The 15433-nt window shown below is 35.8% G+C and overlaps 1 protein-coding gene across 1 annotated transcript in view; it reads left to right on the forward strand.

Moving 5' to 3' along the window:
• Positions 1-15433, forward strand: part of Nup155 (nucleoporin 155) — a 79090-nt gene that overhangs the window by 11657 nt on the left and 52000 nt on the right. The window contains exons 3-10 of the mRNA XM_023712731.1: positions 223-389; positions 970-1075; positions 3427-3500; positions 3960-4051; positions 5718-5815; positions 6756-6908; positions 10236-10336; positions 13031-13201. Of these exons, the coding sequence (XP_023568499.1) occupies positions 223-389; positions 970-1075; positions 3427-3500; positions 3960-4051; positions 5718-5815; positions 6756-6908; positions 10236-10336; positions 13031-13201 (962 nt within the window). The remainder of the gene's footprint in view (positions 1-222; positions 390-969; positions 1076-3426; positions 3501-3959; positions 4052-5717; positions 5816-6755; positions 6909-10235; positions 10337-13030; positions 13202-15433) is intronic.

The raw sequence follows: 15433 nt of genomic DNA on the forward strand, positions 1-15433 counted from the left end.
AATTTATAGGGTTAAGTTGTTGAATTTTAGTGATTCATGCTAATGACTGTGCTACACAGTTCTCCGGCTCTGTACCAAAATTTAATAATTTGGATTCGAGTTTTGGTTGGTATCATACTATGTGATATTTGTATATAGTGTAGATTCTCTTTAACTTGAATTATCAAATTATTAGACTTTTATTAACTTAATATTCTTATATTTTTTTCAAAAACAATATAGGTTCTGGAATTCTTAATGACAGCATGTCTGGTGGAATGCAGCTGCTTCCAGATCCTTTATATTCTCTTCCCACTGATAATACTTACCTTTTGACCATAACTTCCACTGATAATGGCAGAATATTCTTGGCTGGAAAGGATGGCTGTTTATATGAAGTAGCATACCAGGTATTCTGTCATTTATAAACATTCCCTTTTTTTCTTTCTCTTGATGGAATAGGGGAAGTACAGACTTGCTTTAATTTTCTAATTATATAATTATTCATACAGGTAAGCTGAAGTAATTTGTCAGTATACTGTGCATATAAAACCCAGCCCTCTCCCCAAATGTAAAAATCCTTACTAATTTTTTTTTCCATTGCTATAGATTAAACTCAGGGCTTTACATATGCTGGGCAAGTCCTCTCTCCCTGAGGTATATTCCCAGCCCCCTTATCAGCTTTATATAAATATGTTGATGTATGTATATAGAAATATACATATATGTGTATAAATTAAACATTTACTTTCACAAATGTACACTTTTATTTGCACTATTGACTTATTTTCATGATTGGTTTTTCATTTAAGATGTCTTGAAAGATTTCATAGTTAGTATTTGGTAGATATTGATTTTAGAACTCAATTTGGTAGTTAATTTCGAAGAATATCTTTGTGTATAATCACTAGTATGTCATGAAGACTTGAAGTAATGTTGTATAGTGCTTGTTACGAGTTTCATACTTTCACCAGTCTTTTTTCTTTTAAGGCAGAAGCAGGTTGGTTTAGTCAAAGATGTAGGAAGATAAATCACTCAAAGAGCGCTCTTTCTTTCCTTGTTCCTTCCTTGCTACAATTCACATTCTCAGAAGATGGTAAGTAGGAAACAGAGCTGACAAATGAAACGTTTAATTATTGGCTTAACTAGTTTGTTTAATAGAACTACTTTTTTTTTTGTGGTAGTAGTGGTGGTGCTGGGAATTAAACCAGGCACATATTAGGCAAGTGCTCTTCTATTGCGCTATATCCTCTGTCCTGGAAATTCTTGTTCTATTATTTTGTCATTTTGGGGGAGGTTGTTTCATCTTTTGATACAGTCATATTATGTAGTTCAGGCTGACGTTGAACTTGCAGTGTAGCACGGGCTGGCTTTAAACTCACAATGATCTTCCTACCTGACCTTCCTGAGTGTTGGGATTAACAGACATGCACCTCCATGCCCAGAAGAAGCTCACATTTTATTTATTTTTTTGGAGGTTAAGAGTAGGAAAATGTATTGGACAATAGGTATAGCTCCTGAAAGGCAGGAGAGGTCCCACGTGGGTTGCCTGAAGCTCTCATTTTAATAACACTTTGTCATTTTAAGTCTCATCTCTTAACATAATTCAGATGCCTTAAAGGCTCAAGGGATTATAAAACAGGAAAAGTATGAATTTTTTATCAAGTTTCTCGTTTCCTATAAATGTAGCACCATAGAACATAGCACCACTGTATAGAACATGTGTCCAAAACAATAGTGTGCACTTAAAATGGGAGTATATACACACATGTGCACAGAGACAGGTTCTGACATGTAATACATGGTTTCCCTGGTCTAGAACAATTCCTCAGTATGAAGTGTATATGTCTGAGTTTTTAAATAAGCTAAGAAATTTAAATTGGTGAAATGATTTTTAAGTGCTTTGTCAGAATAAGGTAAACACAACTAAAAATTGTTAATATGACTGAATTTTTAGTCCTGAGTTACTTAACAATGTATATTTGGACAGATACCTTGTTAGACAGTTTCATCATTGTACTAAAATCATTATTCTTAAGCAAACTACAATGCCTATGACATCTCTAGATAAAAACTTGAGGACTGAATTGAATGTGTGTGGTCCATTGATTAAAATGTCTCTATATGGCACATAGTTGTAGTTTTTTCCCCCTTAACATGAATTATACTAAGTTGAAAGTTTCTGGGTTCACCCCTCCCCCACCCCTTGGTACTAGGGTTGAGCCCAGGATATCATGAATGATAGGCAAGTTCTCTTCCACTGAGCTGTATCTCCAGTCCTTTTTATAGTGGTACCTTTGCTCACAAACTAAGTTCTTGGGTTTTTTTAAATGAATTTAGGACAGTGTCTACAAGGTCTTAAAACATAGATTGGACTCTTAGTGATTCTTCTGTTTTCAGCCTCCTAAGTTCTGGGATTACAGGTGTGCGCCACCATGCCCAATCTCAGTCACATCTCAGCATGCCCAGGGGCAGGCAGGCACTGGCATTGCACGCTGGGGATCAAACCCCAGTTGCCACGCTCTGCCTAAGCAGGTACTTCAGTTAGCTGAGCTATCTGGCTGGCCATCCAAAACTGAATTCTTTATACAAATTATATGCAGAATCATAGAATGTTCTGCAACCAGAATCATGCAAAGAATTAAGTTCATGAGCTGAGGTACCACTGTATTTTTAAATTTTAAGGTAGGGTTGTCTTCCTAAGTTGCTAATGATATTCTCAGACTTGTGATCCTCTTTTCTCAGGCTCCCAAATAGCTACAATTATAGGCATGTACCACTACACCAAGCTTATTCAACAGTATTTAATAAATGTTCCCTATATACTATTTTATATTACAGTGTTGCAATATTGAATGAATGACTTATTATGCCTAGAACTTACTGTTTCAAGAAATTCCAAGATGAGTATAATGATGTTTGCCCATAATCTCAGTTACTTAAGAGGCTTGGACAGAGATCAGGAGCTTGGGGCCAAAACATGCAATGTAGTGGAAACCTTGTCTCAAAATTTAAAAATAAAAGGCAGAGGATGTAGTTTGGTTAAGTGCTTTTTTAAGATGGGCAAAATCATGAGTTACATCCCCAGTATCACAAAGAAAGAAAGAGAGACAGAGACAGAGAGAAAGGAAGGAAGGAAGGAAGGAAGGAAGGAAGGAAGGAAAGAAAGAAGTTGAATGTGGAAGTAATCTAGAACTTCTCCTTGGTTTAAAATTCATTAAGTCAGAACAAGTTATTCGTGATGCTCTTAATCCCTTAAAAACTACTTGATATCTGTCATCTGATTAAGTGTTTCCTGGCTTTGTCCTTACACAAATATCCTAGGACTCCCAAGGAAGAGAAATGGAAGCTCCCACTTGTAAAATTCTAATTCAAAATTTTAATTTGTTAAATGATTACTGTGCTTGGTTTGTTAATCTTTAGGGTTTTTTTTCCTCTTATTTTTAGATCCTATTGTTCAAATTGCAGTAGATAATTCCAGAAATATTTTATATACACGATCAGAGAAAGGAGTAATACAGGTAACTATTCATATTATGCTCTCATATAAGGATCGGAAAACATTCATGTATTAATTTTTTTTTTAAATATTTATTTATTTATTTATTTATTTGTGTGTGTGGCCAGCTCAGCCCACCAGGGGGCGGGGCTGGCTGGCATGTGGTGCTGGGGAATTGAACCGCGGTCCCTTGTGTTTTGCTAAGCTTGTTCTAAGTAGGTGCTTTAGACCACTGAGCCGTCTCACCAGCCCCATTCATGTATTAATAAAGAAGATTTATTTACTCTTTCTCTATGCAGTGTGTGCTTTTTTAACAGACTCATCCCCTAAACACTTCTTAGGTTTTCTGAGATTTCAAATCTCTGAACATTTCTATACCTTTTAGGTATAAAATTAAAAAATCTCTAAAAAAAGAAAAATTTGTTTAATAGAATATATACAGTATGCAATTATGTTTACATGAGCAATTTTTTATTCATAGGTGTATGATTTGGGCCAAGATGGACAGGGAATGAGTCGAGTTGCTTCAGTTTCACAGAACGCTATTGTCTCTGCTGCAGGAAACATTGCTAGGTAATACTTATTGTCAGGCATTTCATTTTAAGTATAATTATATTATTTATGTATGATGTACTTTGAGTAAATCATTTCCTCAATACATCTGAGAAAGGTAAGGAATGTTGGAGATGTCACTTTAGGTCAGTGATGATGAACCTTTTAGCGCTTTCAATGATACAAACATCCCACTGTGGCACACCTACCAGAGGGTGACCCGCACTGTTCCAGGTTATGCTTGAAATAGGACTGCTGGAGTTTGTTTGTGATAATTTGAAACATAAAGTAGATTGCTTTTGTTATGTAAAGTTCAGCTTGTCATGATTTTTTTCTTGGAACTTTGTTTTTTTTATTTTGTTTCTCTGGTGCTGGGTACCTTACATATGCTAGGTAAGTGCTGTACCACAGAGCCACATCCGTGGTTTTCTTAGGACATTATGTTAACCTTAAGTGATCCAATATAAACATTATAGATGTTATAACACGTAAGTCTAGTGATTGAAAAGATAGTTTTGATGTTTATTCCCTCCAACTTGATATAGGAAAACTTTCTATATCTATAAAAAAAGTAGAACAGTATGGCAAACACTGATGAAACCTCTGTCTCAGTTCACTGCTGGTGAACATTTTGCCTCATTTGCTCACTGCTTTTCTTCTGGGTCATTTGCTAATAAGTTGGAGACATTGTGCCTTTACCCTTAGTTTCTTCAGCCTGTCTCTTCTGTAAGTCCCTAACTTGATGACAGTATAGTTATCACACCTAGTAAAATTAACAGTAATTTTATATCTGCTATTATGCTGTGTAATTCTAGTTTATATTAAAATTTTCCAGTAGTCCCAGAAGTCTATAGCTATTTTCCTTTTCACATTGTACAGTCAGCTTTAATAGTCATTAATTTGTGTAATTTTTGTGTTTAACAGACCCTTTCCCTCCTGTTCTTTTTAATAAAGCTGACATTTGGGAGAGAGGAGCAGGGGAAGTGTTCAGTTTCTTTTTTTTTTAATGTGTTCTTTTTTTTTTTTAATTTTTTTATTTGTGTGTGTGTGTGTGTGTGTGTGGCCAGCTCGGCCCACCAGGGGGCAGGGCTGGCTGGCATGTGGTGCTGGGGGATTGAACCGTGGTCCCTGTGCTTTGCTGAGCTTGTTCTAAGTAGGTGCTTTAGACCACTGAGCCATCTCACCAGCCCTGAAGTGTTCAGTTTCTGAATTTGTCTTTTTCCTGAAATTAACCTCTGTGTACTATTCTTTTTAAGTCAATAGTAGGTAGGCAATGCGAATTACTTGCTTCATTACTTAAGGGACTCTAAATATCAGTTTTCCTACTAATAACTATTACAAATAACTCCATTACAAAGGCCCATTTTGCCACTTTTGATTTGTTAGTATCCTTTACAATAATATTTGAGTCTCTGAGAACACATTCTTTTCCATCAACCATTCACCCAGTGGTTTTAATCTTTTTAATTATCTTCTTTTGAAAATAGGGGTAGTCTTTTAACTATATAATTATACACATTCTAGAGTTTGTGCCACTTTTTACTGCTATTGTGTTATACTACTGTATTATCTAAGTAGTTAATGTATTTTAGCACATTTAGATATATAAATACACTGATGGGAAATGTGCCTTTGAATTAACAGACATGTTTTACAAATACTATACTAGCTTTTACCTTCCTTTCAGGACCATTGATCGTTCTGTTTTTAAGCCAATTGTTCAAATAGCAGTGATTGAAAATTCTGAATCATTGGATTGTCAGTTATTGGCTGTTACACATGCAGGTATGTTTTTTAATTTTATCTGCTGTTGCTGTTACTTTTTTTTTTTTTTTAATGAGTCTGGGTTTTGGTGCATAGGTCAGGCTGGCATCCTCCTGCCTCAGCCTCCCAAGTGCTGGGATTCAGGCATGTGGCACCACACCTGGCACAACTTTTGATAATTCATACAATCAGAATTTGTGATTAGAAATGTTTTTACTTCTATTGTTATCAAACTGTATGAATACTTCCTAAAATTAAAGATTTTTAAAATTCTAAGATTCTTCTGATTCTGTGCTCAGAACTGTATAGCCAGGCCTGAAAGGTAAAGTCGCTCATGTTGGTGATGGAGCCTGAGCTGCCATATAGACTCTGTTGGAGCAAATTCTCCTACTGAAATGTATTTATTCACCTCTCAACTCCTAGTGATGTTGTTTTAGAAATCTATACTATATAGATTTTTGGGTTTTATTAGTACATATTTGCAGTGCATAATGATTGTGTTCTTTCATTGTGGATTATTAATACTCGTCCATGACACATCTATTGGTCCCCTTCCCGTTTGCGGAAGGCTTCTCTCCATTTCCAGTTGTCTGTGTTTTTCATTGTTCTTTATACTTTGAGTTTCTCAAAGTAAGAGAAAATCATGTAATAGTTAAGCTTATGTGTCTTATTTTGCTCAATATTATGGTTTCATAGTGCATAAGCTTAGAAATATAGTTTAGCTTATAGTACTCTCAGATCAGTGAGGAAAATGGTACATGGTTTTATTAAAGTTCTGTGTTTCTAAATGAAATTGTTGGGGCCAGGGAGATGGCTCAGTTGAATAAGCACTTGTCTGGCAAGTGCAAGGGCCTGAGTTCAGTCCCCGGTTCTGCCAAAAAAAAGAAATAAATTGTTTTGGTACACATGTACCTCAGCTCTTTGATTTTGTTACTGATGGACAATTTTGCCCCATTGTTAGGTGTTAGGTTATATTTCAGCGCTTGTCCATTTAGACAACCATTAGCACGGCCTAACTCACTGACGCTGGTTCACGTGCGCTTACCTCCGGGGTTCTCAGCGTCCTCAACAGTGGAAAAGCCCTTGAAAGTACATAAAGCTCTTTACACTAAAGGTAAGTTCTAGAATACTGTCAGATTTTATGTGGGGTTATTAAGATTGTAAGGTGTTTGAAAATACTACAAATTTATTACTAGAGTTTAGTTTTTTCAAAATATTTTTTCTAGATATTTTTATTAATATTGTTTTAAAAAGCATTTCAGCTTATGTATTTAAAACTATAGGTTTTTTTTTTTGTTTGTTTTTTGTTTTGCGGAACCAGGGATTGAACTCAGGGCCTTGCGCTTGCCAGGGAAGCGCTTATTCCACTGAGCCATCTCCCCGGCCCCTAAAACTATAGTTTTTTAATGCATACTGCTTAGTTTTAATTTTAATTTTATGAATTTTATTTGTCAAAATTGGTTTTATATTTAGTTTAATAAGCTTTCTCAACTTTTTTCTTTGGAATAGGAAAACTAGAATGACTTTTCTGATACCGTGCTTGGTGCTCCCGTATCATTATGTGCCAGTGTGAAATGTTAATGGCGAATTCTTTATGATTCATGATTAAGTTTAAAAATTATAGTTAAATATTACAACTTGGAAAGTCGGTATGTGCTTTTCCCATTGCAGGGAGATGTTTCCAGTCACTCGAAAGCCTTTTCTATGCTTACTGTGGGCTCTCTCTTCCAACATTTTATTACTCAGCACCCAAATGAAACTTTCTTTTGGAAATAGAATTTTTTTCAAATATATGCTGTGACATACCGTTATTCCATTTTTACTAACAGCTTTACTGAAATATAACTCACATAAGATTTAACCTTTTATAATGTAAAATGTACTGGGTTTTAGTTTGTTCAGTGCTATATAGCAGTATCTTAGTACGAGACTCATTACCCTAGGGGGGAAAAATCCATATCCCTTAGTAGTCACTCCTTATTCCATTCCTGTTTTCTCCCAGCGCTAGGGAATCAAAAGTTAGGTAAATTAGATTTGGATAGTGTAGTCTATGAGTCAAAATAGAGAATGTTACATTTTAATTATATTGTGTTCAAATCATTGACTACCTACTACCCTTCTATTTATTTAGACCTGCTTTGATTTCATTCAGTGATGTGTTTACAGTGTACAAATGTTGCACTTTTGTTTTTTGTTTTTGTTTTTGAGGTAGGGTCTTGGTACATACTGCAGGCTAGTCTTGAACTTGCTTACATAGCCCAGGCTAGCCTGGAATTCTTTTTGGTTCTCCTGCCTAAGCCTCTGAAAGCTAGGATTATAGTTATGTGCCACCATGACTGGTTGCACTCTGTGTGTGTGTGTATGTGTGTATGTGTTTAAAGAGGACTTGACACCATTTATATTTAAGCTTACTTATACACTTTAAGTATACATAATGATCTCATTTATCATAGAATTTTACTTGTACGATACAGCTTGATTCTTTTTCTTCCCATTCCCCTCCCCTCCCTTCAGTCCTCCTCCCTCTCATTTACAAAAGCTTTGCTTCTACTTTTTCCTTTTCTCATTTCCTTTTCCCTTACTTCTCCCTTTCCCTCCTGCCTAGATCCCTTTCTCATTTAAACATGTTCTTCCTATTTTACTAATGCTATTACACATTTTGGTCCTTATTGATACATTCCTGCACTTTCTTAAATTAATTCTCAACTTTTTTTTTTTTTGGTTTTTTTTATGTGATTCCAAATACAATTATTATTTTTATTTACTTATTTATATTCTGGTCCTGGGGATCAAACTCTGAACCTTGTTGCCAGGCAGGCACTTATGCCACTGAGCTATATCCCCAGCCCCAACAATTATGTTTTGTTTTGGTTTTTTTTTTCATAATTTTATTGGTAAACAGCAATGAGACAGTTTCAAATCAAATCGGTAGGATAGTTTCAATAACTAACACACTGCATATATTCTTCTTAGTGGTTAATTGCTGTACAAGATGCGGACTTGAGATCCTATTTACAAACACCATTAGAACAAATCATTCTATTCATTAAGAGAATGTAACTATATATCTATCCTAACCACTTTGAATACACAGATACAAAATGGACATTCATCGGTATACCCCTTTTTTTCTAAGTTCCGTTATTTGAATATTATAGGTGTGTAAACTCAGCAAAATATTCTAAAAGAGTCCAGTAGCCCATAATAGCATTGGGTCTTCTGTTTAACCTGAGTCCCCCACAGCTCAACATAACAGCATGGCTTTACTTCCTATATTTCGTCTTCATTCTTTTCTGCTGGATGGTTAAGACCAAGGTAAAGCAGGACCTATGCAACAAGAGTTGTAGCTTTTGGGTCTGAGAAGGTCAGTGAAATGCCCTCAGAATTTATCCTGAGATCCTGTACCTCAGATTGTAGAACCTTTGTCAGTGTCAGCCATGTGGATGAGTCACGGCCATTACTGAGGTTAAGCTTAACAATTATGTTTTAATGGTAGAAATGTATTCAGGAAAAGCATGCCATAGTTTTAGTTTTGTGAATAAAAGAATAAAAAATTGTTTTTCAGCTCTCCATAATGCTATAAATCTGTGTTCCTAGCAGTTCTAAAGGACTGCAAGTTTGATTCTAGTGTAGACAGATTTACATGGCCTTAACAAGACCATGTCTCAACATTTACAAAAGAGGTGGGGATATAGCTCAGTGAAAAAGTCCTGGATTCAATCCTTAGTACTGAAAGAAAATAAAACAGTTTTTTAAAATTCTGCAAACTAAAATTTAAGAGATAATTTCTACCACCTTGATATAAATAAGCTACTCTAAATTTTCATAAACAAGTTACATTTTTTGCTAATTGCTTTTGGTTCCTCAACCTAAAACTTTTTGTGGGATTGAAAATGATGCCACTAAACTTACTATGAAAAAGGCAAATTTGTAGGAGAGACTGGAATTGCACATAGGAGAATATATTTCAGTGTGAGTTGTGATAGGTAGCTTTGCTGAGACATTGTTTTTATGGTATTTATTTCTGATGTTTCGTTAAGAAAAAAATCACTTTTATTCATAGTATGTATTTGAATTACCAGAACATAAACTAGTTCATTGCATGTTATGTAAAATTGCTAATAAGTCATAATATTTTTATATGCTAAATTTTTATAAAATTAAAAATCATTGAACCCATCAATTGTGAAATATATTCTGTTATAAGAATAGTGTAGTCTGAAAATGTGAAAAAAAGTTTTCCTGCAAGAAATTCAGTATAAAATTGAGAACACTTGAGAAACTTGCCCAGCTGATATTGCATGTTGTTTCAAGGGATTTATTTTATTTTGTAACTTGTTTGTTTATACAGATTTGTATAAATTAATGTGTGTTATCTTAAAGCCCATAGAATATGCATTTCATTAGACATCATGTAACAGTTTATATATTAAACTTTTAGGTATTCTGTTGATGGCAGCTTCAGAAAATGAAGATAGTGACATTTTGTGGTGTGTTAACCATGACACATTTTCTTTCCAAAAGCCAATGATGGAAACCCAGGTAGGTTAGGCTGGGAATTATAAAAGAAACTTTTTCTATAATAGTATTTTGGTTATCATTATTGAGATGCAGAGAACTAAACATAGGGCACTGTGCTTGCTAAAATATTCTATCCCTGAGCCACTCCCCCAGTCTTTACATACTGTTTAAGAATAATATAGAAAGGAACTTATCTTCTGATTTATTGCAACTTGCTTCTAGTAATATTTTATGTTTAGGCCTCATACTAAAGCTGGGCATGGTGGTAATGCCTGTGCATCGGGGAAGCTAAGGAGGGCTGCTATGACTTTAAAGCCACCTTGGGCTGTAGAGTGAATTCAAGGGCAACCTGAACTATGTGGTGAGATCCTGTCTTCACATCACCCTCCTCTAAGAAAAGAGAAACAAGTCATACTAAAAAGAAGTTTGGTCTGTTAATGCTTTGTTTTTCCTCTCTTAGGAAATTTTTGCATACCTTTAAAGAAAACATTAAAATGTTTTCCATGATGAATGCACCTAAAAATAAATATCTTTTCTGAAATGATCTTCATCCTATTTAAATACATTGTAGTTTTAGTTCTTCAATTTTGAAGAAATACATTTTAGTTATGCCCTAGAATTTTATTCTGACAATCCCGGTAATTTTGTCTAAATTTTTAATAACTTTAAAATTATAGAAACTTTGTCAAATACAGTTGAACCCCACATGAAAGAATTACTAATAGTTTTATTATTTTATTACCTTTTTTCTACATATACAGATATACACACACCAACATACAATTGCATTGCAAATGCTTAGCCCTGGGGCAGTCATCCTGGGTTATAGGATCAAGGCTGTCCTGAGCCTACCCACTGGTTCCTCCTGGGCCTCTGTTCTTGTCCCTGCTGTTGAAATAAGAGAAGAAAACAGCATCTCTGCCCCTCTCCTCTGTGTCTTCTGTTTCGTCTGTCCTGATTACTCCTTCAAGGTCCTCTCAGTCTACTGATTAGGCCAGACAAATCAATCCCACTGTGATATGAGTAATAGGGGGCTATCTCTGTGTAAGCATTTTTGTTCCAACTGTCACTGGCTGCTTCCAAATCACTGGCTCATTCTCAGCTTTGAACCTTTTCATTTAAGAAAAAGAAAGTTTAAGTGTGAAGAGTAAAACCCAGCTCCCAAAATGAGAGCATAGTTTGAATGAGCTCTGCCAAGTGTGACATAGTTCAAGGAGCTATGGTAGGAACAGGAGGAAGAGAGACACTGAAAAAAGTACCTGTTTTACTTTTGTTATTTTAATTCTTTGAACTTTCCTCACCACCTCTTGTGAGCCTCATGCTGTGTGAGATTGTAAGAATTAAGAACTCTTTAAGACACACACAACATCCTGCTAGGGATGCTTTGGTATGGGGATAGCAGTTTAAACTGTTATGCTATGTGGCAAAAGATTTAACTGTTTTTAATACTCTTTTTTTTTTTTTTGCAGAACCGGAGATTGGACTCAGGCCCTGGTACTTGCCAGGGAAGCACTTATTCCACTGAGCCATCCCCCCAGCCCCTTTAATACTCTTATTTTATCTAAAAAAAGTTTAACAAAACTTAGCTCTGTGGACTTAGGAGATTGTATGTATGAGCACTCAGGAGAGCTGCCTGACATATAAGAAGCAGTTAATAATGTTAATATACTTTTTTTTCTTAAAACATATAATTTCAGGGGCTGGGGAGATAGCTCAGTAGAGCAAGGGCCTGAGTTCAATCCCCGGTTCCACAAAAAAAAAAAAATTCATTTGTGTAATTTTCATGTGTGACTTTTCTTTGACAACAAAAACAACCACCAAATAAAGTAGGTAAAGTTTGATGAAATTATGGTTTTTTAAAGCAGCTGTAAGAGACACTGAGAATAACTGGAAATTGTATATTGTGTGGATGTTGTATTAGGGAGGAGTTAGCATTTTTAGATGTTATAATGGTACTGTATGTAAGACCATCTTTATTTTTTGGAGATTCATGCAATGTGTTTAAAGGACAACTGTAACTTTTCAGGTAGTTCAATATAAGAAAAATACATAGAAAGAGAAAGCAAGTGTGGCACAATGGTTATAATTATTGGGAAAAGGGACAGTTGCTCTTTTTCAGCATTTTGTATGCTTAAAATGTTTTGTTCTAAAATACAGGTAGGGCTTTAGAAGACAATGATATTTATGTGTCAGTAACAAGTAAGTGCTGAATTTACCAATACAGGTGGCTTTATCCTTCAAATTTGGGAACACACAATCATTGTGATTCTTGAGAAAGATATTGTAGTAATCAGAATTCACAATTTATTGTAAGTTAACTTGATTTTGTTCTGTAGTATATAATTGTAATATAGGACATGTCTGATCAAGAGAACAGGATAGCCTGCTGTGCCAGCCCCGCCCCCTGGGGTCCACTGAGACAACAGTTGAGAATGGGCGTGGTGGCCCTTGCCTGTAATCCCAGCACCTGGGAGGGTATAAATAGTAGAATCACTATGAGTCCAATCTGGTAGTGAGACCCTGAACACCCTGTAAACCTTCCCTAAAATACAGAAAAGAAAAAAAAAAAGAGAACCGGGCAGTGAAAATGAAATGCATACTTTTGAGGTTATTCATATATTACAAGTGTTTTACTGAGAATGTTATCTATTTTTTTCAGGAGCTTTTGTTTTTATAACTTGTAAGATGTGTAGAATGTATGTTTCTTTTATACAGATGACAACCCGTGTGGATGGCCATGCCTGGGCTCTTTCTCCAATAGATGAACTGAAAGTAGATAAAATAATTACACCTTTAAATAAGGACAATATTCCAATAACTGACTCACCAGTTGTTGTACAGCAACACATGTTACCTCCAAAGAAGTTCGTTCTCCTCTCAGCACAGGTAGGTGCACATTACGGAAGAGACTAAAGAAGAGAATACTTAAATGTTTTTGTCAAATACTCTTAAGTGGTCATTTAGTACAGTCATTTTCTCAAGTAGTTTGGAATGTTTAGTCTTATGATATTTGATATCTGTAGGTACTACTAGGGATGGAGCTTAGCAGCACATACATATGTTTGTAATTGCTAAAAATGCTATAAAAAGAACTACCTCTTTTCCAGAGTTATGCTTTTTTCTAAACTAGCATTTCTGTCACTAGTGTTCAGCAACAAAATAAACATAACCTAAGTCTTTTTTTTCTAAGAACAAGCAAAATATTTTTTATTTTTCTATTTTTGTTGTTGTTGGTAAAATCCTATGTTTGTAAAACATATGCCTGCTTGTTTCACCAGTCCACCTGTCATAAATTTTTTGTGTAGCAAAGAAATTTCTGAGTCACAGGATCTGTTCAGTCCAGTGACTTGACACTTTAAAAACTAGCCCATCAATGGGGAGATGGCTCAGTGGAATAAGCGCTTCTCTGACAAGTGCAAGGGCCTGAGTTCAATCCCTGGTTCCGCCAAAAAAAAAAAAAAAAAAACTAGCCCATCAGCTACGCCCCCCACGAAGGGACCAAGGCACAGGTGTGTCAGGGAATAGAAATCCAACAGGTTATTGCTGGCTGTGCTGTTTGGCTTTGTTTAGCTCACCCGTGCATCCTTCTGCAAAAGCAAAGCCTTGCTGAGGAGCTCTCTAAGTTTGTTTGTTTTTTTCCTGCATGTGACGCTGAAAATTCTGTGACTTAACAAACCCAGGAGGGCAGAGGAGTGACCTGCCCTACTCCATAACCCAGTCAGGACTTTCCCTAGACAGTAAGTGGTAAATTACAGATGGCAGGGGACAAAAGCATGTGTAAAATAATTGCTAAACTAACCTACAGATACCTTTAATTATTATTACAGTAAAATGAACCCTGAGGTAGAGACTTGCAGTAACAATCTCATCAGTCAGGGAGGCCAAGGCAGGAGAATTGCAAGTTTCAGTACTGCCTGGGCAATTTAGGGAGACCTTATCTGAAAATAAGTAAAAGAAATAAACAAACAAATAAATAAGGGCAGAGGACTAGCCCAGGAGTAAAGCCCCTGGTTTTAAAAAAAAAAAAAAAAGCTTTTAGGAAAGCTTTAGATGTGATTGGCAAAGGTGCAGGAGCCAGGTATGTGTTAGTGCACACGTGTAATCCCAGCATGTTGGGTGGCAAATTATGAATTTGAGCCCAATTTAGCAATTTAGTGAGACCTGGTCTCACAATAAAAAATAAAAAGGCACTGGGATTGTAACTCAGTGTGAAAGCTATGTGTCCAGCCCTTAATGCCAAAAGCAAACAAAGCAAAAACCCAAACTCAGGGTGCAGCCAGAGCTCCAGCTCTACATACAAAGCCTCTCTTTATCCTGTAGGTGCCATGAAAGAGCTGATACAGGGGACCAAAGCGCCCAACCTTCTAGATGTCTGAAACACCGAGAAATGAATTCTACTTTTTTTTTTTTTTTTTTTTTTGCGGAACCAGGATTGAACTCTGGCCATTGTGCTTGCCAAGGAAGCACTTATTCTACTTAGCTATCTCCCTGGCAAGGAATGAATTCTAGAAGCAGTGAAGGTTAAGTGTAGGAAGAATTCAGGGGCCAGAGATACAGCTCAGTTATATAGCTTCCTGTCTGGCAAGCACAAGGTAATGAATTTGATTTTCAGTACCAGAAAAGAAAAAGAAGAAAACAAGGGTAGGAAGAATTTATTAAGAGAAAGAAACTTTTCTCTGAAAGAAATAGAAGGGGGCCCTGAAATTGGGTTACTTACCTCTTTTTTATTTTTTTAATAGTGTTTTCTTTTGCGGGGGGGGTTTGGGTGGGTTTGATTTTTTTTTTTTTTTTTTTTAAGATATGGCCTTACTGTAGAGGTCAGGTTGGCCTTGAACAGATTGACCTGAAACCCACAGTGATCAGAGTGCTTGGGCTACAGTCATGTGCTACCACATCTGACCCTAATATTTTAATTTTTGAGTATAAATATATTAACAAAATTCAAATGGAAATGTCCACTAAAATCATTTTAGTCCAGGTCCCTTCCCTCTAGATATGCATGTTTTTAGCCTCTGTATCCCTCCAAAGATAGCGTTACAAATATACAAACCCTCTAGTTTCCTTTCCCATCAGATCTGAACACTGGTCTTGGTGGTCATAAAGGAGGAAAAGGAATCC

The sequence above is a fragment of the Octodon degus genome, unplaced genomic scaffold (genome assembly GCF_000260255.1).
Source record: "Octodon degus isolate 3935 unplaced genomic scaffold, OctDeg1.0 scaffold00002, whole genome shotgun sequence".
NCBI lineage: Eukaryota > Metazoa > Chordata > Mammalia > Rodentia > Octodontidae > Octodon > Octodon degus.